Below are 23,300 nucleotides of genomic sequence, written 5' to 3'. Positions count from 1 at the left end.
TGAGGCTGAAGAGACTGACGTACCCAAGTGGTAGAGGAGCTGGGACTGGGCCTGCCAGCCACAAAGCTGCACTGCTTTTCAGCAAAAGGTTTCATAACCCAAGCACTGGGCTGCAAGACTTGGGAGGGCAGACACCTGGCTGTACTCATCTGGGAGTCCTGCTGCTCAATACTGAGCCTGACTCAGAGCTGCGTTATGTCCAGCATGTTTATCCAGTGTATGGAAAAAGCTGAGTTGTATCCATCATTGCTATCTATACATTTGCACTATTTCAAAATTAAAATATTAACATGAAGATCCAACCACTGCAGCCCAACATCAGTGCTCTCACACTTTGCCCCTCAACTTGGGCCCCCGAGAGGGCATTATGGATGCCAGAATCCTTGAAAAGAACTAAGGAATGGCAAGAGTCCAGGGCCCCAGCAGCAGGTGACTCTGGGATGTGGCTCTAAGTTCCTGAGTCTTTCTGGTTTAAAGAGAAAGTTTCTTTTTTTTTTTCTTTTGAGACAGAGTCTTGGTCTGTCGCCCAGGCTGGAGTACAGTGGCATGATCTCAGCTCACTGCAGCCTCTGCCTCCTGGGTTCAAGCGATTCTCCTGCCTCAGCCTCCTGAGTAGCTGGAATTAGACACCCGCCACTATGCCCAGCTAATGTTTTTTTGTTGTTGTTTTTAGTAGAGACGGGCTTTCACCACGTTGGTCAGGCTGGTGTCGACCTCCTGACCTCATGATCCATCCGCATCGGCCTCCCTAAGTGCTGGGATTACAGGCAAGCCACCGTGCCGGGCCTTTTTTTTAAGACAAGAGTTTCACTCTTGTTGCCCAGTCTGGAGTGCAATGGTGCGATTTCAGCTCACTGCAACCTCCACCTCCCAGGTTCCAGCAATTCTCCTGCCTCAGCCTCCCAAGTAGCTGGGATTACAGGCATGCGCCATCACGCCTTATTTTGTATTTTTAGTAGCGATGGGGTTTCTCCATGCTGGTCAGGCTGGTCTCAAAACTCCCAACCTCAGGTGATCCGCCTGCCCCAGCCTCCCGAAGTGCTGGTATTGTAGGCATGAGCCACCGCGCCCTCTTTAATCTGTGTTGACCTGCCCACACCTTAGCCTGACCCCACGAACAATGCGACACCGTCTTAGCCCGGTCCCAGTTTATTGTGGAGGGAAACAGCGGACATGGAGCTGAGCAGAACAAACCCTTCCCTCTCCTCCCACAGGCCCCTAGGGAGGTGGGTGTCAGGACTCAGTGAGGTGAAATGGGGCCGAGGAGGCCAGAGACTGACGAGAGAGGACAGAAGGCAGAACAAGACCAGGACAGGCGGGGTTGGTGGAGACAGTGAGGCAGGGACACAAGATTGCCAAGTCAGGACGTCTGCACAGAATTCTATTCCTCATCCTTTTTTTTTGGAGACAGAGTCTTGCTGTGTCACTCAGGCTGGAGTGCAGTGGCGTAATCTTGGCTCACTGCAACCTCTGCCTAGCGGGTTCAAGTGATTCTCCTGCCTCAGCCTCCTGAGTAGCTGGGATTACAGGCGTGTGCCACCACACCTGGCTAATTTTTGTATTTTTAACAGACAGCGGGTTTTACCATGTTGGCCAGGCTGGTCTCAAAATCCTGACCTCAAGTGATCCGCCCACCTCAGCCTCCCAAAGTGCTGGGATTACAGGCGTTAGCCACCGTGCCCGGCCTCCTCATCTTTCTTGCTGCTAGTTCAGTCTTAGAGATGGGAAACAGAGCTGGATCTAAATAGGCAGGTGACTGGATTGAGGGGGATGGGGGATACTAGAACACTCAGACGGGGAAGGAATGGAGGAACCACTGTGCCTTTCCCAGGTCAGCCTGTCTGGGCAGAATCCACACTAGAGATTCTTTTCTGGGGGGAAGAACAGCACCAGAGCTCGGCCAGGCACGGTGGCTCACACCTGTAATTCCAGCACTTTGGGAGGCCAAGGCGGACAGATTACGAGGTCAGAAGTTTGAGACCAGCCTGACCAACATGGTCAAACCCTGTCTCCACTAAAAATACATAAAATTAGCTGGGCGTGGTGGTGCACACCTGTAGTCCCAGCTACTCAGGAGGTTGAGGCAAGAGAATCGCTGGAACCCAGGAGGTGGAGGTTGCAGTGAGCAGAGATCATGCCACTGCACTCCAGCCTGGGTGACAGAGCGAGACCCCGTCTCAAACAAACAAAAAAACGGCACCAAAGTTCGAGAGAGAAAATTACACCAAAGTCATATAGATGCTAGTGGTACAACAGAGGGAGGCCTAAGAAATCACAGTGACCAAAGAATATGGGTGTTTTCAGAGAGGGCAGCGCAGGATGCTGAGGGTGTTACAGAAAGATACTTGCACAGAGTGGAATTCAGGAAGGGTGAGGTGTCAGAGTCCAGGCTGGGGAAGAAGCAAAAGTCCTGAACTATTGAGGAACAAGTACATGCGGCGCAGCTCAGCAAAAGACAAGCCCAGGTTCAGGGGCAATGTGACCACGGGGTCCAGGCCATCAGGCTCCTTCCCAGCATGGAAATTGGGGATGGGTAGTGAGAGGTTCAGGGCCTGGTAGAACCACTGAATCTGGGAGTCAGACAGAGGCAGGGCCAGGGGCCTGTCATGGGGCTCCGGCAGGAAGCTCTGGAGTTGGGGGCTTGACCAGGAGTTGCAATAATCGTACTGGCAGCACTGGGCCTGATACCAGTACTCTACGAAGTAGGTGTTGCGTTTTTCTTGGCAGCGGTAGGAATAGTATTGTCCACAGCCTCGAATGACGAAGCGAACCTTGACATCTGAGGGAGAGGGGAAAGCTGATAACCCCTTCCAATAGCTTCCCATAGTCCATGAACCCCTGCTATGGACTTTTCCCATCCCTCACCCAGACCTGACTGACTTCTAACCCAGACTCCTTCAAGAGGCTAGAAAAGTGAGCTCTGCTGGCCCCCTAGAACCTTAAACCCCTCCTTCCAAGACTTTTTTTTTTTTTTTTTTTTTTTGAGACAGGGTCTGGCTCTGTCACTCAGGCTGGAGTGTGGTGGCACAATCTTGGCTCATTGCAACCTCCGCCTCCTGAGTTCAAGAGATCTCCCACCTCAGCCTGCCGAGTAGCTGGCACTATAGGTGCACACCACCATGCCTGGTTATTTTTTTGTAGAGACAGGGTCTCACTATGTTGCCTAGACTGGTCTTGAACTCTAGAGCTTAAGTGATCCACCTGCCTCAGCCTCCCGAAGTGCTAGGGTTACAGGCATGAGCCATTGCACTCAGCCCCTCCTTTCTTGTACCCCATGCCCGGAGCAGCCCTGATCTGTGAGAGGAAAGAAGATCAAGCCATTGGCTGCCCCACCAGCAGCCCCTTCCTGGGACCTTATTTACCATAATAGATGGTGATCACCATGCATGGGGATGAGCTGCTGATGGTACACTTCTCTGAGCCTGAAATGCATCCTACAGAAGGGTCTTCTAAGAGGCAGAAGTGGCAGGTCCGGATGTCGGGAACAGGAACTGGGAAGGCAGAAGGAGGGATGGGGCACTGGGTCACTCTCAGATACCCTGGGCCAGTAGGAAGCCCGAGTATCCATGGCCACGTTCCACCCCCTTCCTGAACTCAATTACCCCTTCCTCCCTCCCTGCCCCTGGGCCCCACTTACCCTTTCCCACTGTGAAGCCCACCATGACCAGCACACCTACAAGTATATGGGCCTTCATTATGGAATTCTGGGGAGACGGGCAGTTCCTGAGGGATGCCCTGAAACCCCACCTTCCTGTGACCACGCTCCTTAATCCTGAGTTGCAGGGTGGTTTTGACAAGGTCTGAGGAGCTGCTGTAAATGCAGAGCTATATTCCTGCTTGGGGCAGGATCCTGGTTGGGAAGGAAGTTAACAACTTGGCAGGAGGGACAGCATGTCCTCACCCACAACGTCTGGTTCCTGAGTGTGGGAGCAATGGCCCAGACGGGGTAATATCTGGGCACTATCTGGTTCTTTATCCAGTGTCTACCTTTGTCCTGCATACCCTCCAAAGACCTACTCCCTCCCTTGGAAAGTCCATGGCTTAGTGTCTTATCTCTGCCACCATGTGCTGTCTTCCTCATATAACAGGGCCAGTCCCCACTGTGCTGGGACAACCTGGCCTGGAAATCAAGCATCGCCATCCTTCTGAGATGGGCAGTCCCAGCTCCAACAGCAGGCAGCACACACACACATCACTGAGCAGTAATTCTGGACCTTGTCCCACCTCATTCCACCCTTAGTTATACTGACTTTAGGGCTACTTTTCCTTTAAAACTGAAAGATGGAGTTGCTGATTAAACACCTTACAGTATAGACAGACAGTTATAGGTATCCAAATACTTCTCATCTTTAAAACATGCTTTTTCTGTCTTTTCCTTTTGACCTTGCACTTCATCACACACAGTCCTAGGAATTCTGTTCTGCTCTGTACTAAAAACATCACCCAATTCACTGAGCACAAATCTGTCCTGGTTTTCCATCTGGGGAGGGTGGGCTGGGCCATGAGGGCCCCTGGAGTCCAACACACCATCACCTTCCCTTCCCCAACCGCAAGCACCAGCAGACTAGCTCATGGCCTTTTCTTCCACTTTATTTCATATTCCCACCACAATAATGACTCCTTTAATTTAAACTAAAAACCATACAGGGTTCCTGAAAGGGTGGCAAAAAGGAAAGGAAGTGCAGGACAGGTGGGGTAGGGAATCAGCGAATCGTCTTGACTGGGCTCTTGAAGTTGCTGGCGGCTTGGAGCTGCAGCTGGTAGGCCATCGGATGAATCTTGAAACCGTAGAGCCTGGACCAGGGCAGAGGTCAGAGAGGCAGTAGCATGAGCCCCATCCAGACCCTGCCAGTCACCTGCATTCCCACCTCCCCACCTGAACTCCTCCGTGGACCTGCTCAGAGCTTAAGCCTAGTGGTTCCCAACTTCTCAGCTCAAGAACATTCTATGATAAGGTAACTGAAGCACAGACAATCAAATAACTTTCCCACAGTCACTCCGCAGGGAGATGCCGATTCTGGGAGAAGCAGGCCTCAAGAAAGGGCCATGCCTCATCCTCCCCTCTCTCTGGGGGATCTTAGGCCTTTCCTTTGACCCTTAATGACTCTCCCTGCTCCCTACCTGGGCACAAACTGGTTGGCGGGTCTCTTGGGCCGGTACTCGGGATGCACCATGAAGAGCATGTGAGGGAAACCAGTGCCAAAGTAGGCGCCATCCGTGTGATGGTGTCTCGATGACTTGGGTGTGTACACATCCATGCACTTGGGGCAGTAGAGCTTCACCATGGCTTCACCTGGGATGTCTGAAAGGCCTGGGAGACAGCCAGACTCAGCAGGCCAGGTATCTCCCTGTTCCTACTTAACCTCCCCTCAGGACTCAGGCCCCAACATGCTGAGCCCTAACTCCTTCCCGTAAGACTGCCACAAGGTGCCTTCCTTTCCCTTCTTCAACACTCACCGATGGGAAGCATTGGCTGGTTCTCACAGTACACACGAGGACAGTAACCAAAGTCTCCCTGCTGGTACTTTTCCAACTGAGGTGAACAAAATGGAAGGGGTTGGCAGGTAGGTGTGAAGAGAAGAGGCAACTCCCTTCTCAGCTCAACCCATATCACTCTGTCCCCCACTCCTCCCACCTCTGTCCAGAGGCCCCTTCTCTGGCCCAGATGGGCTCTCAAACTCCTATGTTGCCTTTCTTTCAGTTAGGCAGGCTACAAACCATCAGAGCCATTTGTTGTTTGTTCCCTGAGGAAGAGGCAGTCTATCACAACTCTCTGTTCAAGGACTGTCTCCCTCCCTGAAAATTATCCCTTCAGGATGACCCCCAATCAGAATTCAATTCCCAGGCCCAAGCCTGGGGTTCTTCTCCTCTTCTCAGCCAGTTTCCTTAAACAAGGCTTAAACATGACTTCTTGCTGCAGGAACCTGTGTCCCTTACTGCTCAGAAGGAGGCAATTAGGAGCAGAGAGGCCTCACCATCTGGGCAATGCCACGGTTGGTAAGGATGTAGCGGGCGTGGATCAATCCATAAAGCATCTCGGCAGCCTGCTCAATCAGGTCACTCTGGTTGGGGTTGTCTTCCAGTTCTTCATCTGAAACACAGCCCGGCCAAATGCAACCACTTGTTTTTCAGCTTTCCTAGGTGCCCTGCCCATATCCAGGGGGTGCGGGCTATTCAGTTCGCCTGGCACCTACTTTTGGGCCTTACCCCATCCAACATGTGACCCAGAAACCTGGGCTTCTGACCCTTGCGCCAACCCAAGACAGCTCTGTCTTCTCTTCACACCTCTTTAGCCTCCGCTCCCCACTCTCCCTCCCAGCTCCCTCCCCAATACATAACTGCAACAATGTCAATGCAGAAGATGAAACTCTAGACTGGAAGGTGCAAAGCAGGAGAAATAGCAAACCAGACCCATGAGGAAACATATTTTGGAAAACATCTGAATTGTGGATTTAGAAAACATGGGAACAAGTGATATACGTCACAAAACTAGACACAGTCAGGTGGAGCATCAAAATAAAGCATCGGCCGGGCGCGGTGGCTCAAGCCTGTAATCCCAGCACTTTGGGAGGCCGAGGCGGGTGGATCACGAGGTCAGGAGATCGAGACTATCCTGGCTAACATGGTGAAACCCCGTCTCTACTAAAAATACAAAAAACTAGCCGGGCGTGGTGGCGGGCGCCTGTAGTCTCAGCTACTTGGGAGGCTGAGGCGGGAGAATGGCGTGAACCCGGGAGGCGGAGCTTGCAGTGAGCCGAGATCACGCCACTGCACTCCAGCCTGGGAGACACAGCGAGACTCCGTCTCAAAAAAAAAAAAAAAAAAAAAAAAAAAAAAAAGCATGAATTTGGGGTTAAAGAAATCAGAGAACCAAAGGAAATTTCAAAATTCAAGTAAGTGAATATAGATTTGAAGAGAAAAAAAGTGCATGCACACACACAAAACAACCCTGAGGGTGCCTCACCAGGCTCCAGGTCCAAGATCATGTCTAGAGCTTGTCGATAGTGAGGAACCTGCTCATTGAGTCCAGTAAGATTAAATTTGTCCTGGATGTAGTCTTCATCCACCTGTCGGGACATGGAAGCCAAGAGGGAACCCATATCAAAATCCCCATCTTTGACCTGGGCAAAATGCTCTAACTGATGCCTTATCATCAACACAACTGCATCTGTTCCGCTTGTTTCTCACTCCCAACTCAGCAGAAGTACTTGCGTCTCTCCCTAGTTCACCTATACTCCCTCCCATAAAGCTTTGGCTTTTCTTTTCTAAGGATAAGCAGGTACAGCAATCTTTTTCTTAGACATTCTTTTCAAGATCTCTGTCCCTACTCCTGTACTCCATCTCTAGAAACCAGTTTTGTCCTCTCAGCTGGCTGAGGAGGATGGAAGCTGAACGGCATGGTTTCTGAACAAAACATTTCAATACGTAGCATTTCAATTTTCCTAACAGCCAGCTGAGACAGGTACTAGCAGTACAGCTTTAGTAATAAAAGATACAGGCTGGGCGCAATGGCTTATGCCTGTAATCCCAGCACTTTGGGAGGCTGAGGCGGGCAGATCACCTGAGGTCTGGAGTTTGAGACCAGCCTGGCCAACATGGTGAAACCCTGTCTCTACTAAAAATCCAAAAATTAGCCGGGCGTGGTGGCGGGTACTTGTAATCCCAGCTACTTGGGTGGCTGGAGCAGGAGAATCGCTTGAACCTGGGAGGCAGAGGTCGCAGTGAGCCGAGATCGCACCACTACACTCCAGCCTGGGCGACACAGTGAGACCCAGTCTCAAAAAAAAGATAAAGAAAAAGACACAAATTGCCTGCTGGAGGGTGGCAGAGTCAAAACTTGGGCCCCAGTTTTGCCACTTTAGCACAGGTTCGTCGGGGGTTATTGAGGGGACTCTTCGTTGATGGGAAGTTTTCAAGTAGTATGTAAGAGAACAGTGTAGAAGTGGAATACGTGAAGGAACATCTGGTGGGAAGATATGTGAAGCCAGCAAGTAGGGAGGTCGAAGAGAACTCACTTCACAGAAGAATTCATTGCCACGGAGCCCACAGAACCAGGAAATCCAGGACACCTCCTCTGAGCTGCTCATCTTCACGTCAGCTGAAAAAAAGAGTGTCAGTAAAGCTCAAGTTCTCCTTCCCTGCCTCGGGTATCCTCCCTCCTCCCACATTAGAACCACCCTTTCTTAAAGGATCCCAAACTCTGAAGCACTCCTCTCCAACTCCTCCAATTTACATCTCAGTTCCCTTTTCTTTGACGTTAAACATTCTTTGGGGTCCCACCACTTGAAAGAAGCCAACAGATACTTTGACCCACCAGCCCGACCCACGTCCCTGGAGCTCCCGAAAGCCAGGGCCCTCTCTTCTCTGTGTCAACTCCGGCAGGGACCTCGACTCAGGCTCCGTACCAATGCAAGTCTCTGCACGACCCCGGCGCCTTTCCCAAGGATTTCAAAGTTTATCACTCTCAAGCAAGAATCGGGCCCCTCCTTTTCTCAAGGGTTGGGGGCGACTGTCAGGTCCCTTTCACCGGATTCCACACATCCCCCCTCCGCTCCTCAAGCCACCTCTCCCTCCTTGCCGGACCTGGTTGCTTCCTCCCCCCGCCCCCATATCAAAGTGCGGAGACCCATGTGCGGCTCCCAGCGACAAGCGACTAGGAGCAGCGAAGACCTCAGACTCACCAGCTGGACGGGGACCAGGACTGGGGTGGGGTAGGGAAGTTGCTACTTCGAAGGAACGGCGGCGACCGCTACAGCGCAGGCCGCGGACCCGACCGCGGCAGGCGAAGTGGGGTGGGGGGAGTGGAAATTGGGGAGGGTGGGGAAGAGGGCAACACGCAAGCGCCAAGGGTCAGGTGCCGCGGTGGATGCCGGGACGCGGAGTCCCCGGTAGAGAGAGAAACCGGCTAAGTGAGGGAAAGCGAACTACCAATCCCAGGATGACCCGCGCACGACCTGGCTGTCACGAAGCCCCGGAGGAGGACGCTTGCGGGCGGGGCGCAACGAGAAGCCACCGGAAGCGGAAACCAGGTATGGCGTTCGGGGCCTGGGAGCCTGGGCAATACAGTTGTGTGCTCACTGGGCGAAGAAGCTGACTTAGGGCGGGGAAAGGAGGGAGCCAGGCTGGACCCCTCCTCGCAGCTCTCCTCACAGTTGCCCTCTAGTCCCGGCGCGGTGCTGCTTCCCTGGGGACTGGCCTATCCTTGGCCAATGCGCTGGGTCCTTATTGCCTGTTGGGCCCCTAGTGCGAGTCAGTCCCGCCAGAGACCCTTGACGGGCCTTCTGTTTTACTCCGGGCTCCGGCCTCATGAGGCGAGAGGTGCGGCTTGGCTCCGTGCGTAGGGACTTGGGTTGGGAGGGCTGGGCTGGGCTGGGCTGGGCTGGGCTGGGCTGTGTGAGAACCAGAACGGCCCAGTGCGCTAACCTGAGGTGGTGCCAGCCATTCTGCTCGTCCCCTTGCACTTCTCCATTTCCCCTTAGTCTCTAAGTGTGACCTTCGAACCCTGGTCAGAGTAATGGTGAGGGGCAGGCGTGACGTTATTTCATTACACGGCTTCTCGGCATTCCACAGGTTTCCCTCCGCCTCCTGAGGGCCTTTCCTAACCCAGAGAGTGGATTCCTAGCTCCAGAAAATGGGCTTGGAGCGGGGGCCACGTAGAGGAAGGCGAAGGGCATTGTGGGGGCGTTATGTAAAAGTAGGACCCCAACCGACAGATCCTAGCGCTCGCGCCACCTGGGCGCGCGGAGCTTTGCTCGTTTACTATTGGAAAAGTTCCAGCGCGGGAAACTGAACCGGGAGCTTTGCGCACGCCTGAGCCATCAAGTAATGTGGGTGGTGGTTTTTGTTGTTGTTGTCGCCACGCATGCGTCTCCGTGCCGTGTGGCTATTTGATTGTGTCAACTCTGCTGATCAGAATAGCGCCATTTTGCGGTACGGAAGCTACACGGCAACACGTATAGGAGCCTCTCCCCGAGATCTTCTAGGGAGTGACCCGTCTATTTTTGTTTGGGAAGAGGAAACTCCGAAATGGGATCACGGAAGACTTAAAGGGCCAGGTTTGATTTTTTTTTTTCCTACTGGTATGTCTGTTTTACGGGGTGAGAAAGTGATTTCAGAAAGAGGCTGGTATTTATTGTTGGTAAGGATGGGGGTGGGGGCCGGACGCAGGACCTCTGGACGACTGTCTCATGGAGTTTGATTAATCTTTACTAAGGAGCAAAGTCGGTATTGTAGGGTTTCGTGTTTTTACGCATATACTCTCTCCCTTAGACCCTGCAGAGTCTTAAGTTGTGGGGTCACTTTAGCGGCAGGAAAGTGTTTTTGACTACTTTTTCTCATCCCAGCAGGTCCCTGAGGCTCTGGTTGCTACAGAGTCACCAGGAGCTTGGCTTGCTTGTCGCATCCTTCCCTTGCCTGGTATCATTTTCTCAGTTCTCCCAAAAGCCATGTCCCAGCCCTTCCTCATCACCTTCACCCCAGCCACTGACCCCAGCGACCTCTGGAAGGATGGGCAGCAGCAGCCACAGCCCGAGGAGCCAGAGTCCACCCTGGATGGAGCTGCAGCCCGAGCTTTCTATGAGGCCCTTATTGGGGATGAGAGCTGCGTTCCTGACTCCCAAAGATCTCAGACTGAACCTGCCAGAGAAAGAAAGAGAAAGAAAAGAAGAATCATGGGGGCAGCTGCAGCAGAAGCAGTGGCAGAAGGAGTATCAGGAAGATATGGACAAGGGAGATCCCTTGAGGCTGAGGATAAGATGACTCACCGGATACTGAGGGCAGCCCAGGAGGGGGACCTGGCAGAACTTAGGAGACTGCTGGAGCCCCATGAGGCAGGAGGAGCTGGGGGGAATATCAATGCTCGGGATGCCTTCTGGTGGACCCCACTGATGTGCGCTGCTCGAGCGGGCCAGGGGGCAGCTGTGAGCTATCTCCTGGGCCGTGGGGCTGCCTGGGTGGGGGTCTGTGAGCTGGGTGGCAGGGATGCGGCTCAGCTCGCTGAAGAAGCTGGCTTTCCTGAGGTGGCCCGCATGGTCAGGGAAAGCCATGGAGAGACAAGGAGCCCAGAGAACCGGTGAGGGGAAACTTTAGCTCAGACCCCTGTCTCATTGTGTTCTGCCTCTCCCAGCCACTCCACACCAGAGGCCCCAGCACAGTGCTGAGTTCTTTCCTTATCCTCATGTGTAGGTTGACAAGGTAGTATAGTCAAGTGGTTATGAATATGAGCTACCTGGATTTAAAGCCTGATTTCACTCACTTGGGCAAACAACCTAATGTCTACATGTTCCAGTTTTCTCATCTTAGAAATGGGGTAGTAAGGATTGTTAGGATTCAATGGGTTAATATATGTAAAATGCTAGAATAGTGCATGCTGCATAGTATGCAATATATGAATGTTAGCTGTAGTCATTATCACTAGTATCCCTCCCCTTGCCCAAGAGTTTGCTAGGCCTGGTTACAATTTTTTCTTTTCAACTCTTCTGCTCTGGGTCCCACAATGGTTTAAATAAATTTGTTTTTAAGACCAGTAGTGAGAAGGAGGGGAAAAGTAGAGTAAGGAGTTTGATCTGTAACTGAGTGAACAGTCATTTCAGATAACACCACCACCTTTGGACCAGCCTGGATTCCCTCATTATTAAGTAGGAAGGAAGTCAATTTGTCCCTTTTTTTTTCCCCCAGACAAGGTTTTACTCTGTCACCAGGCTGGTGCGCAGTGGCGTGATTTCAGCTCACTGCAACTTCCACTTCCCGGGCTCAAGCATATTTTTTGTAGAAAGCAGGTTTTGCTGGCATGGTGGCATGTGCCTGTAATCCCGGCTACTTGGGAGGCTGAGGCAGGATAATTGCTAAGGTGGAGGTTGGAGTGAGCCAAGATCATGTCACTGCACTCCAGCCTGGGCAGCAGATTCAAGACTCCATCTCAAAAAAAAAAAAAAGTAGGCTGGGCACGGTGGCTCAAGCCTGTAATCCCAGCACTTTGGGAGGCCGAGACGGGCGGATCACGAGGTCAGGAGATCGAGACCATCCTGGCTAACACAGTGAAACCCTGTCTCTCCTAAAAAAAATACAAAAAACTAGCCGGGCGAGGTGGCGGGCGCCTGTAGTCCCAGCTACTCGGGAGGCTGAGGCAGGAGAATGGCGTGAACCCGGGAGGCGGAGCTTGCACTGAGCTGAGATCCGGCCACGGCACGCCAGCCTGGGCGACAGAGCGAGACTCCATCTCAAAAAAAAAAAAAGTGGGCTTTGCCATTTTGCTCAGGCTGGTCTCAAACTCTTGAGCTCAAAGCGATCTGCCCACCTCTGCCTCCCAAAGTGTTGGGATTACAGGTGTGAGCCACTATGCCTAGCCGGCAATTTGTTCCTTAGCAGAAAAGCTGAAAGGATCCTCTCCTACCCTGCCAGCCCTCTCTCAGGCCTCAACTCTTCCCCTTTTCCTTCCCCTGCCGTTAATGCTTTTTCTTCTTTTTCTGCAGGTCTCCTACTCCCTCCCTCCAGTACTGCGAGACCTGTGACACCCACTTCCAAGATTCCAACCACCGCACATCCACTGCTCACCTGCTGTCACTGTCCCAGGGTCCTCAGCCTTCCAGCCTTCCACTTGGGGTGCCCATCTCCAGCCCGGGCTTCAAACTCCTACTGAGGGGGGGCTGGGAGCCAGGAATGGGACTGGGACCCCGGGGTGAGGGCCGTGCCAACCCCATCCCCACTGTCCTCAAGAGGGACCAGGAGGGACTAGGCTACAGATCAGCACCCCAGCCCCGAGTAACACATTTTCCAGCTTGGGATACCCGAGCTGTGGCTGGGAGGGAGAGAGCCCCTCAGGTGGCCACGCTGAGCCGGAAGAAGGAGAGAAGGAGGGAGGAGAAAGACAGGGCTTGGGAGCGGGATCTAAGGACTTACATGAACCTTGAGTTCTGACTTTGGTAAAATCTGACCCCGGTCTGCTGCTGAAGTCTGAACTTGGGCCTCTGACCTGGGCCCTTTGACTTCCCCTTCCTGGGATCTGCCCAGGTGCAGATCCTCAGTTTTTGGTCAGTGGACTCTGTAAGAGACGGGCTGAGAGTGATAAATAAATCAACCTTTTGTGGTTTATTCACTTTTCTGGAAGCTATTTTGAGGAAGCCAAACAAGCCTGGGAGCCACATGCAAGTCCCACCTGAGCCAGAAGGGGCAGCCTCTCCAGGTGGCAATGATAAGGTCACCTCCCTGCCAATCTGGGTTCACTTTCAGGTCCCAGCCCCTCCTGGGAGTGCCCCACCTATTCTTTCAACCCTCCTGGACCATGAATTGCCCAGCTCCATGCAAGTCTCACTTCCCCCAAGAGGAGTTCCCTGACTACAGCCAATTCACTGATTTCACAAACATAAGTCCATATACTATGTGCCAAGAATACAGGTAAAGACATTCCCAACCCTCAAAAAAGTTCATGGCTGAAGGGGGAAACAGCCATGTTATCAATTTTTTTTTTTCTTTTTTTTTGAGACGGAGTTTAGTTCTTGTCTAGGCTGGAGTGCAATGGCGTGATCTCGGCTCACCACAACCTCCGCCCGCCAAGTTAAAGTGATTCTCCTGCCTCAGCCTCCCAAATAGCTGGGACTACAGGCATGCGCCACCACACCCGGCTAATTTTGTATTTTTATTAGAGACGGGGTTTCTCCATGTTGGCCAGGCTGGTCTGGAACTCCCGACCTCAGGTGATCTGCCGGCCCCAGCCTCCCAAAGTGCTGGGATTGCAGGCATGAGCCACCACTCCCAGCCCATGTTATCAAAAATACAGGGTAATAAGGGAAGTCAAAGAAGGCCCCTAGAGATGAGAATGGGTTAGGGTTTTGCTGGAAGAGGCCAGTGTGATAGGAAGGCCCACGATTATTAAGCTTAGATGAACTGGGACCAGAACTCTGGTCTCCAAATCTAAACTTTAAGTCAAGCTTTTTCATTCCACCTATTTGTGTACACTTCTCTTTCCCACACTTCCCAATCCTCCCACCACCCATCCCCTTGTCTTGCTCATGCCAGACACAAGAAGAGCTCACTGTTGTGATAAGGAATTAAAATTTGCAGAGAAGGGGAGGGGAGGGCTGTTCCAGTCGCAAGACTCCTCATTTTTTCCTTTCTAGGAAAGCCTTTCATGAAGGCTTGGATGCGAAATGGAGGAGTGGTGGGGAATGTGGAGAAGAACCCAGGGGCAGGGGGCTGTAGGGGGGCGACCCAGTTCAGGGGAGCATGAGAAGCTCGGGAAAATGAGGAGTTGGGTTTAAATAAAGGTCCTGGCCCTTGCTAATCTCAGCTTGGCGCTCCGTGGTCTGGCGCGCACGGACAGCGCGGGGGATACGGGGGCGGTCGATTCGCAGGGTCCGCCCCATGAGCTGCGGCACCGCCCCCGCGGGTCCTTCCCGTCCCGGTGCAGCTGCTTCCGGGCTCCGCGGCTCCCAGCGGCTCCCCGAGGCCGCAACGCCGACGCTGGGCTCGGGAGCGGTCCTCGCGCAAAGCGCCCGGACGCGTGAGTCCTGAAGTAGGCCCGCACTTTGCCTCGCGACTGGGGATCTCCGAGGACATCTTAGTTCTGACCTTGCAGAGGCCGCGTCTCTGCTGCGTGTTCGCGGGCCAATCGGGCCACTTTGTAGAAATCATCCCCCTCTAAATCAAGGGACGAACGCTGCTGGCTGGAGTTTGCTGGACACTTTCATTCCACCTAGTAACAAAGAGAATTCCTATTCCTCGAGGTCCCTTGGGGCAGCAGTTAAAGACTACACGATCCAGGAGCACCTAGGACCTGGGGCCACCTTCCTGCCTGCTTTATTGGATGGAGCACTGCCGCCCCAGTTTCTGGGGCACCTTGGGGTGTGGCCTTGGTGAGTGAAACTTGGGGTGATGCCTGCTGGGAAGGAAATCTGGAAACACAGAGAGGACTCTCTGGTGGTGACCCAGGCCTTGTCAGATCTGAGACTCTTGGAATCTTGTTTGTGGGGGTGTGGATGGTGAATGAATTTGGGTGTGCCTCCCTTTACCCCAAAACTGAAGAGGAAGCAAACCACTTGCCACACTTGAGGCTGCATGACCATTCAGAGAAGGGAGGAGCCACTTCTGAATTCAGAGTAGGACTGCATCACCAGGCAAATAGCTGTTCTGAGCCAGAAAGACTCTGGTTTCTGAGGAGATCCTGAGAGTCTGAGTAGTGCCAGGAAGCAGCCTCAGAATCTGGGGGCCCATTGCACACCCCAGCCATGTTCCTGCGACGGCTTGGTGGCTGGTTACCTCGCCCTTGGGGCCGCCGGAAACCAATGAGGCCTGACCCACCTGACCCAGAACCCCGATGGGTGGACAGCTCCTCGGAGAATTCAGGAAGTGACTGGGATAGTGCCCCAGAAACCATGGAAGATGTGAGGCATCCCAAGACCAAAGACTCGGGGGCATTGAGGGTTTCTAGGGCTGCTTCCGAACCAAGCACTGAGCCCCAAGTTGAGCAACTAGGGAGCAAAAGAATGGATTCCCTCAAGTGGGTCCAGCCTGTCTCTAGCACTCAAGAGTCTGGGAGACTGGAGGCTGGAGGGGCCAGTCCCGAACTCGGATGGGATCATGTGGATTCAGGTGGCAACAGGAGACCAGGGGTGTTGCCTGAAGGGGGAATGAGCGTCCCTGGGCCAGGAGCCCCAGTGGAGAAACCTGGCAGGCGTGAGAAGCTGTTGGGCTGGCTGCGGGGGGAACCAGGAGCTCCCTCCCGGTACTTGGGGGGACCAGAGGAGTGTCTGCAGATCTCCACCAACCTGACCCTGCATCTGCTGGAGCTGCTGGCCTCTGCCCTGCTGGCCCTGTGCTCACGACCACTGCGGGCAGCCTTGGACACACTGGGCCTGCGTGGACCGCTGGGCCTCTGGCTACATGGCCTACTGTCCTTCCTGGCTGCCCTGCATGGGCTCCATGCTGTTCTGAGCCTACTTACTGCCCACCCTTTGCACTTTGCCTGCCTCTTTGGTCTCCTGCAGGCCTTGGTGCTGGCTGTCAGCCTCCGGGAGCCCAGTGGGGATGAGGAGGCCACTGATTGGGAGAGTGAGGGGTTGGAGAGGGAGGGTGAGGAGCAGAGGGGAGACCCAGGAAAGGGGCTGTGACCATGGGGTGGTGTGGGGGCAAAGGGTGAAGAGAGTGTGGGCTTTAGGAGAAAAGTGTGGGGCATGACCCAAATTGTAAGCATAGGGACCTCAGGGATGGGGAAGAAACCCCAGAGTATGAGGGTGCAGGGCCCCCCTTCATACATAGGAAAGAACAGAGCTATTTAGGGTGTTTGTGTTTATCGACAGTGAGGGCACTGCCCTTGGATTCACCAGCTGTTATTTTTGCTTTTAAATTTCTCCCACCTTCAGTTTTTTTTTTTCCACCTCCACTTTTTAAAAGCAAGAAAAAAAAAAGAAAAAAAGAAAAAAAGTGTGGTGGTGGAGAATAAAGACCAAAGGGTTCTCTCTGCCTTTCAAAACTCTCCTGGGGTGCAGGAGACCAGAGCAGGATAGCAGTAAGAGAGGGGTTGGGACACCCAGGGTACTCCTTGGATCTTGGGATCTGAGCCACCAAGGGACTGCTAGGCAAGTGGATTAGGGGGTCTGGATAGGGCCCCACAGGTGACAGGGAGCCTGCAGGGCGGATCTGGTGATCATGGGAGCCAGAGGGAGTGGGGACAGTGCAGGCAGTATCGGCAGGAGGGCCAATGCAGAAGGGCTGGTAGTTCAGGCAGTGTGGGGGAAGCACTGAAGCCTGTAGTCCCCACTTGGGGACTAGGGGTTTGCTCACTCAGCAATAAATAACTGTGTCACATCAAATCCTAAATATACCACTACAAAGTGAGAGTTACTGCCACTGTTCTTCCTGACGCCGTCCACCTGGGGGTTTAGGTGGTAGAGGATCCAGGGGGAGTGTTGAAATGGGAGGAGTGGGAATGATGTCTGGAGACAAACCCCAGAATGAGATGAGGATTGAAAAATCATCTTTATTATCTTGAATGGGAGTTGGAAGTCTCCAGCTTCTCCCTTCAACAACTCAGCTCCCATTGTACCATCTGGGGACTTAGACGAAGTTACAGGTCAGTTACTGGGCAGCTCACAGGCCTCTGTGATGGGAGAAGGGAAAAAGAAGAGGACAGAAAGGAAGTCCAGGGAGAAAAGCAAAGTTGATAGTAATGGGGTGGCGGAGAATGTGTTCTTTCATTCCCTGTGTCAAAGGGGAGTCTCTAAGGGCCTTTTCCCTCCACGTATGACCCTCTGCCCCCTTTATCCAGTGCAAACTCTGAAACCTCTCTTGAGTAGCCCAGAACCCATCCTGCCTCCCTCAGGTGACATGACAGCTCTTAGCCACATCCCTCTGGTGACATCACACGAGCCTCTTTCACCCTGTAACCCCAGAAGACTTGGTGAGTCCTAATCCTGTTTTGTGAAACTTTAACACCTTACCTTGATTCCTAGGAGTCGGTAAGAAGGCTTTGGAATCCAGGCAGGAAGTCAGGGACTTGAATTCCTCCACACACTTTTCGGGAGGATGTGGTGAGCGATCTGGAAGGGCAAGGTGGGGCCAGGCCAGTCAAAACCCCTGGAAGCACCTAGCTCTTCCTGGGAGGATGTCATAGGATCCAGAGTGAGGAGTTCTCTTGCCCTCCCTTGTTTCCCTCCAACCCTTCCTGCCTTATATCCCTACTCACTGTAGAGGAGAAAGCGCTGGTAACCCTGGCCTGTCTCATTCAGCATGATTCCACCTGGGCATGAGCTGGAAAAGAGCTCAGTCTTCATGTCAGGGCGGCCTGTCAAGGTAGGTGGGAGAAGTGTGAGAACACAGATGCAGAACCAAGAGACTTGGGGAGGGTGAGGGCTGGGAAGAACCAACCTTCAGTTCTGAGATCTGTGCTCCCTTCAGTCAGGTGGTAGATCCATTTCCGGGGCACACAGAGCCCATCTTTTCTGCAGAGGTGGTGGTGGCAAGAGGAAAGAATGAGCATCACCCCAACCACAGTAACTCAGCTCTGGTTTTTTTTTTTTTTTTTTTTTTTTTTTTTTTTTTTTGAGACTGGGTGTCACTCTGTAGCCCAGGATGGAGTGCAGTGGCATGATCTTGGCTCACTGCAAGCTCTGCCTCCCGGGTTCACACCATTCTCCTGCCTCAGCCTCCCAAGTAGCTGGGACTACAGGCGCCCGCCACCATGCCCAACTGATTTTTTGTATTTTTAGTAGAGACGGGGTTTCACCGTGTTAGCCAGGATGGTCTCGATCTCCTGACCTCGTGATCCGCCCGTCTCGGCCTCCCAAAGTGCTGGGATTACAGGTGTGAACCACCACGCCCAGCCTGTCCCAACTTCTATTTACTCAATTGTACTCCTTATTGAAGCCCAGCTCTCCTTGGGTTTCAAGCTACCAAGCATTGGTTAGGCACATCTCTCTCCAGAGGGCAATTAATACAGCCATTGAATTCTGTGGGCCAAGCATAGTAGATATATCAGCTAAGAGGCCAGCTCTTGGTGGGTGGATTCTTACACTTTGGGCAGAGACTGAACCTAGTGATGCTTCTGCCTCCTCACCACTCACGTGCGGATGGTGGCACGAAGGTTGAGCTGCATCGGGGTAGAGCCAGCAGCCATGTTGAAGACAATGTTGTCCACAGGGTCAAAAGTTGCCAACTCCTCCTTGGTGGGAGCTGCCCCTGCGATAAAGTACCACTGGCCCAGGTGGACCTCTGGGAACTGGAGAGACAACGAAGGGAGCAAAAGAGGGTGGATGCCAGCACAGGATAGGTCCAACCTCTTCATCAGTCAGGACAGCAAGACTTAGGGGTAGAGGTGTTGGCTGCCTTCCTCTTTCCAACTTGGGATTGGATCCATGACAAAGAGTCATTAAATGACTTTTCCTCTTTGTCCCTCTCCAATCAACCTGGGTAATCACCCCACCCCCTAATTCTGCCATGCCTTTGCATTGATGGCCACAGTACTGATATTTTTCTTCTTGCTTTCATTATCACAACACTCACACCCCATTCCTCCCTTCCTTTCCCAAGACGGTCTCCAGTCATTCTAGGCCATCCACCCAAGTCCCTCAGAGCCTCCACCATAGGCTTCCCCAATCTCAGTCCATACCTCCTTCCCATCCACGCCCAGAGTTGTCAGTTGACTGTGCTCAGGGCACTGGTAGATGGAGTTAAGGATAACACCATAGAGGTAGAGCAGAGCTGCCCAAATTTGGTGGAACATCTTCAGGCAGGAGGGAGCTGGTGCTGTGTGTGCCTTAACTGCTCTCCCCTACTGGCTGCTCAGTCCACTCTGCTTTCAGCTCCCTTGCATTCGACCCTTGACCCTTTCACCTGCTAATGAGTAACTTCAACCTTGTTTTCCAACCCAAACCTGGATTACTTAGTATTTGGAACTTCCTCCCCCTCTTCCGGATGCAACCACTCCATACTATGGAGTTATGAGGAGAGCTGAGCTGTCCAAGGAGAAACCTGTGGTCTTTGAACCCATATCTGAGCTGGTTATTTGCTGCACTGTGCAGCACTGAAGGGAAGTAGTAGCTTGATTGGACCTCTCAATCATTCACTTGGCAAACTATTTTGAGTCCCAGTTGTTTCCCAAGAACTAGCTAATCCCTGGGGACATTAAAAAAATGAGTAAGACATAGCCCCTGGCCTTGAATAAGTCGTTCTAGGGAAAACTGTGTAGACAAACCATTGCAATACAACTTGGTAAGTGCTTTAGAGCAGGTATGATGCAGGTGTATGATGCAGGTGCTGGGGCACGGTGGATTGCTCTCTTCAGTTTATAATTAGAAAAATATGAGGCCGGGCGCGGTGGCTCAAGCCTGTAATCCCAGCACTTTGGGAGGCCGAGACGGGCGGATCACAAGGTCAGGAGATCGAGACCATCCTGGCTAACCCGGTGAAACCCCATCTCTACTAAAAAATACAAAAAACTAGCCGGGCGAGGTGGCGGGCGCCTGTAGTCCCAGCTACTCGGGAGGCTGAGGCAGGAGAATGGCGTGAACCCGGGAGGCGGAGCTTGCAGTGAGCTGAGATCCGGCCACTGCACTCCAGCCTGGGCGGCAGAGCGAGACTCTGTCTCAAAAAAAACAAAAAAACAAAAAAACAAAAAACGAAAAATATGTATACCCTGGCAATGTTCACTGACACATTCACTCAACATTCGTTACTACAAAGAAGCTACGTAATCTGTTAAAAGAGGATAGATGTTGGTGTCAGGCAGAATGTGTCCAAACCCTAACTACAGGCGGGGCATGGTAGCTCATGCCTGTTATCTCAGCACTTTCAGAGGCCACGGTGTGCAGATGGCTTGAGCCCAGGAGTTCAACACCAGCCTGGGCTACGTGGCAAAACTCTGTCTCTACAAAAAATACAAAAATTAACAGCATGTGGTGGTACATGCCTGTAGTCCCAGCTACTAGGGAGGCTGAGGTGGGAGGACTGCTTGAGCCTGGGATGTTGAGGCTGCAGTTAGTCCTGATTGTGCCACTGCACTCCAGCTTGGGCGACACAGTGAGACTCTGTCTCCAAACAAACAAACAAAACACCACCAACCCCTAACTACTATGTTTTTTCGTCTGTAAAATTGGCAAATCATCAATCTTATAGGATTAAATGAAATAATGCACATAAAGCCCTTAGCAAAGACCTGCACATGGTAAGTCCAAAGTATGTATTTGCTATAATTAACAGTAATGTTTGCAAAACTCTTTTTTTTTTTTTTTTTTGAGACGGAGTCTCGCTCTGTTGCCCAGGCTGGAGTGCAGTGGCACGATCTCGGCTCACTGCAAGCTCCGCCTCCCGGGTTCACGCCATTCTCCTGCCTCAGCCTCCCGAGTAGCTGGGACTACAGGCGCCCACAACCGCGCCCGGCTAATTTTTTGTATTTTTAGTAGAGACGGGGTTTCACCGTGGTCTCGATCTCCTGACCTTGTGATCCGCCCGCCTCGGCCTCCCAAAGTGCTGGGATTACAGGCTTGAGCCACCACGCCTGGCCTGCAAAACTCTTAGTTTCTGATGGGTAATAAGTTCTCAAATAATAGGCAGTAAGAATTGCCAAATAGGCTGTCATTGAATAGCACCAAGTGACTGGAGCAGTTAATGCTGTGAGAGGTGGGGCTTCCTCAACAGATTATTTATTTACTTATTTATTTTTAAGACAGGGTCTCACTCTGTCGCCCAGGCATGATCACGGCTCACCGTGACCTTGACTTCCCCGGGCTCAGATGATTCCCCAGTAGGAGCTACAGGCATACGACATCACGCCTAGCTAATTTTTCGTAGAGACAGAGTTTCACCATGTTGCTCAGGCTGGTATTAAATTCCTGAGCTCAGGCCCGCCTCGGCCTCCTAAAGTGTTGGGATTGCAGACATGAGCCACCACACCTAGCTTGATAAATTTATACCCCATGGACTGCCACAAAAAATTTGCCGAGGGGTGAGGCTTGCGATTTAGTTAAAAAACAAACAAAAATGGCCGGGCGCGGTGGCTCAAGCCTGTAATCCTAGCACTTTGGGAGGCCGAGACGGGCGGATCACGAGGTCAGGAGATCGAGACCATCCTGGCTAACACAGTGAAACCCCGTCTCTACTAAAAAAATACGAAAAACGAGCCGGGCGAGGTGGCGGGCGCCTGTAGTCCCAGCTACTCCGGAGGCTGAGGCAGGAGAATGGCGTAAACCCGGGAGGCGGAGCTTGCAGTGAGCTGAGATCTGGCCACTGCACTCCAGCCTGGGCGACAGAGCAAGACTCCGTCTCAAAAAAAAAACAAAAAACAAAAAACAAAACAAAAAAAAACAAAATTTGGGTGACTGGTATATTAGAGTTCATTATACTATTTTATTTTGGTGTAATGTTTGAATTTTTTTTTTTTTTTTTTGGAGACAGAGTCTTGCTCTGTTGCCCAGACTGGAGTGCAGTGGCATGATCTCGGCTCACTGCAACCTCCACCTCCCAGGTTCAAAGCAATTCTCTGCCTCAGCCTCCCGAGCAGCTGGGATTACAGGCGCTCGCCACCACACCAGGCTAATTTTTGTATTTTTAGTAGAGATGGGGTTTCACCATCTTGGCCAGGCTGGTCTTGAACTTCTGACCTCATGATCCACCCACCTCAGCCTCCCAAGTGTGAGTCACTACACCCGGCTGAAAATTTTTGTAATAAAAAGCTAAAATGTGGTTAGGCACAGTAGCTCACACCTGTAATCCCAGCACTATGGGAGGCCAAGGTGGCAGAATTGCTTGAGGCCAAGTGTTAAAGACCAGGCTGGGCAACATAGCGAGACCTCATCTCTATAAAAATAAAATCAGCTAAGTGTGGTGGTGCACATCTGTGGTCCCTACTACTTGGGAGGCTGAGGTGGGAGGATCGGTTGGGCTCGGGAGGCAGAGGCTGCAGTGAGTTGTGATTGAGCTAGTGTACTCCAGCCTGGGCGACAAAGCCAAACCCTCTCTCAAAAAAATACATAAAAAAGCTAAAATGTAACACTTTTTTATTGGGGCAGTAAAGTACAAGTGCTCGATCTGGAGTCCTGTTGGCCTCGATTTGTCAATTCTGACATTCATGTTCGTCTTAGTGTACTCACCTAAAAAATGTTAAAGGTTTATGTTAAAAGGCTTTTTAAAATAATACACAAGGCCTGCCCCTGTAATCCCAGCGTTTTGGAAGGCCGAGGCGGGCGGATCACGAGGTCAGGAGATCGAAACCATCCTGGCTAACACGGTGAAATCCCGTCTCTACTAAAAATACAAAAAATTAGCCGGGCGTGGTGGCGGGCGCCTGTAGTCCCAGCTACTCGGGAGGCTGAGGCAGGAGAATGGCGTGAACCCGGGAGGCGGAGGTTGCCGAGATCGCGCCACTGCATCCAGCCTGGGCGACAGAGCGAGACTCTGTCTCAAAAAACAAAACAAAACAAAAAAAACCCCCCCACAAAACCCGTAGTATATCGGCTGGCACAAGTGCTCATTAAACAGATGCTTATTAGAACTCTTAACTAAAACATAACCAGGACCTGGGTATAAACTACGAATCTCAGAAAGGTTGGGCACCCCAGCAGCGATGTGTCTTTCGGGAGGACTCGAAGCTTCGCAGGGCCGAGGCCCTTGTCCCAGGGCAGGTTAAGAGGGCACGGAGAGGCGGTAATGCCTCCACCCCCGGCCTTCGGAAGCACGCTGGCCGGCCTTTAAATTCTCCACGATCAGGGTCTTGTCTTTCTGTCCACTCCAACTCCATCTGCTCCCAATTCTCAAACTCGGAGGCGCCTCTTTTCTTGACAAAAATCCTGCAATGTAGTAGCACGCTTAGTTTT

The 23,300-nt window shown here is 52.3% G+C and overlaps 5 protein-coding genes across 8 annotated transcripts in view; 2 read left to right on the top strand and 3 right to left on the bottom strand.

Moving 5' to 3' along the window:
• Nucleotides 1-1,133: 1,133 nt before the first annotated feature.
• LY6G5B (lymphocyte antigen 6 family member G5B) lies at nucleotides 1,134-4,480 on the bottom strand. The gene is given in 4 exon segments (XM_050788566.1): nucleotides 1,134-2,384; nucleotides 2,387-2,779; nucleotides 3,363-3,491; nucleotides 3,638-4,480. Coding segments are annotated over 4 exon segments (603 nt in total). The 5' UTR covers nucleotides 3,696-4,480; the 3' UTR covers nucleotides 1,134-2,361.
• A 92-nt stretch (nucleotides 4,481-4,572) lies between these two features.
• The window catches only part of CSNK2B (casein kinase 2 beta), a 90,227-nt gene continuing 71,499 nt past the window's right edge, over nucleotides 4,573-23,300 (bottom strand). Inside the window, exons 2-8 of the mRNA XM_050788503.1 lie at nucleotides 8,682-8,775; nucleotides 8,016-8,098; nucleotides 6,965-7,067; nucleotides 5,976-6,091; nucleotides 5,458-5,533; nucleotides 5,122-5,311; nucleotides 4,573-4,794 (exon numbers count right to left, since the gene is read on the bottom strand). Coding sequence (XP_050644460.1) covers nucleotides 4,704-4,794; nucleotides 5,122-5,311; nucleotides 5,458-5,533; nucleotides 5,976-6,091; nucleotides 6,965-7,067; nucleotides 8,016-8,087 — 648 coding nt within the window. The 5' untranslated portion in view covers nucleotides 8,088-8,098; nucleotides 8,682-8,775 and the 3' untranslated portion in view covers nucleotides 4,573-4,703. The remainder of the gene's footprint in view (nucleotides 4,795-5,121; nucleotides 5,312-5,457; nucleotides 5,534-5,975; nucleotides 6,092-6,964; nucleotides 7,068-8,015; nucleotides 8,099-8,681; nucleotides 8,776-23,300) is intronic.
• Nucleotides 8,608-13,089, top strand: GPANK1 (G-patch domain and ankyrin repeats 1). Of its 3 annotated transcripts, none has more exons than XM_050788468.1 (4): nucleotides 8,608-9,029; nucleotides 9,914-10,055; nucleotides 10,347-11,071; nucleotides 12,471-13,089. In XM_050788468.1, the coding sequence occupies exons 3-4, from the start codon at nucleotides 10,446-10,448 to the stop codon at nucleotides 12,913-12,915; spliced, it is 1,071 nt and encodes a 356-aa protein (XP_050644425.1). In that variant the 5' UTR covers nucleotides 8,608-9,029; nucleotides 9,914-10,055; nucleotides 10,347-10,445; the 3' UTR covers nucleotides 12,916-13,089. The 3 variants fall into 3 exon arrangements, with proteins under 3 accessions (XP_050644425.1, XP_050644423.1, XP_050644424.1); XM_050788466.1 differs by having other exon boundaries at nucleotides 9,018-9,318; XM_050788467.1 differs by having other exon boundaries at nucleotides 9,018-9,318; nucleotides 10,344-11,071.
• C4H6orf47 (chromosome 4 C6orf47 homolog) lies at nucleotides 14,385-16,836 on the top strand. Its single transcript, XM_050788504.1, has one exon. It carries the CDS (start codon nucleotides 15,222-15,224, stop codon nucleotides 16,101-16,103), a length of 882 nt encoding a protein of 293 aa, XP_050644461.1. The 5' UTR covers nucleotides 14,385-15,221; the 3' UTR covers nucleotides 16,104-16,836.
• APOM (apolipoprotein M) lies at nucleotides 16,953-23,147 on the bottom strand. Of its 2 annotated transcripts, none has more exons than XM_050788535.1 (6): nucleotides 23,004-23,147; nucleotides 18,555-18,709; nucleotides 17,860-17,933; nucleotides 17,678-17,776; nucleotides 17,433-17,531; nucleotides 16,953-17,092 (listed from the first exon to the last, which is right to left on the bottom strand). In XM_050788535.1, the coding sequence occupies exons 2-6, from the start codon at nucleotides 18,605-18,607 to the stop codon at nucleotides 17,067-17,069; spliced, it is 351 nt and encodes a 116-aa protein (XP_050644492.1). In that variant the 5' UTR covers nucleotides 18,608-18,709; nucleotides 23,004-23,147; the 3' UTR covers nucleotides 16,953-17,066. The 2 variants fall into 2 exon arrangements, with proteins under 2 accessions (XP_050644492.1, XP_050644491.1); XM_050788534.1 differs by lacking the exon at nucleotides 23,004-23,147 and adding an exon at nucleotides 19,100-19,667.

This window comes from Macaca thibetana, chromosome 4, assembly GCF_024542745.1.
Source record: "Macaca thibetana thibetana isolate TM-01 chromosome 4, ASM2454274v1, whole genome shotgun sequence".
NCBI classification, from domain to species: Eukaryota; Metazoa; Chordata; class Mammalia; order Primates; family Cercopithecidae; genus Macaca; species Macaca thibetana.
This window is presented reverse-complemented; position numbering and strand designations above follow the sequence as displayed.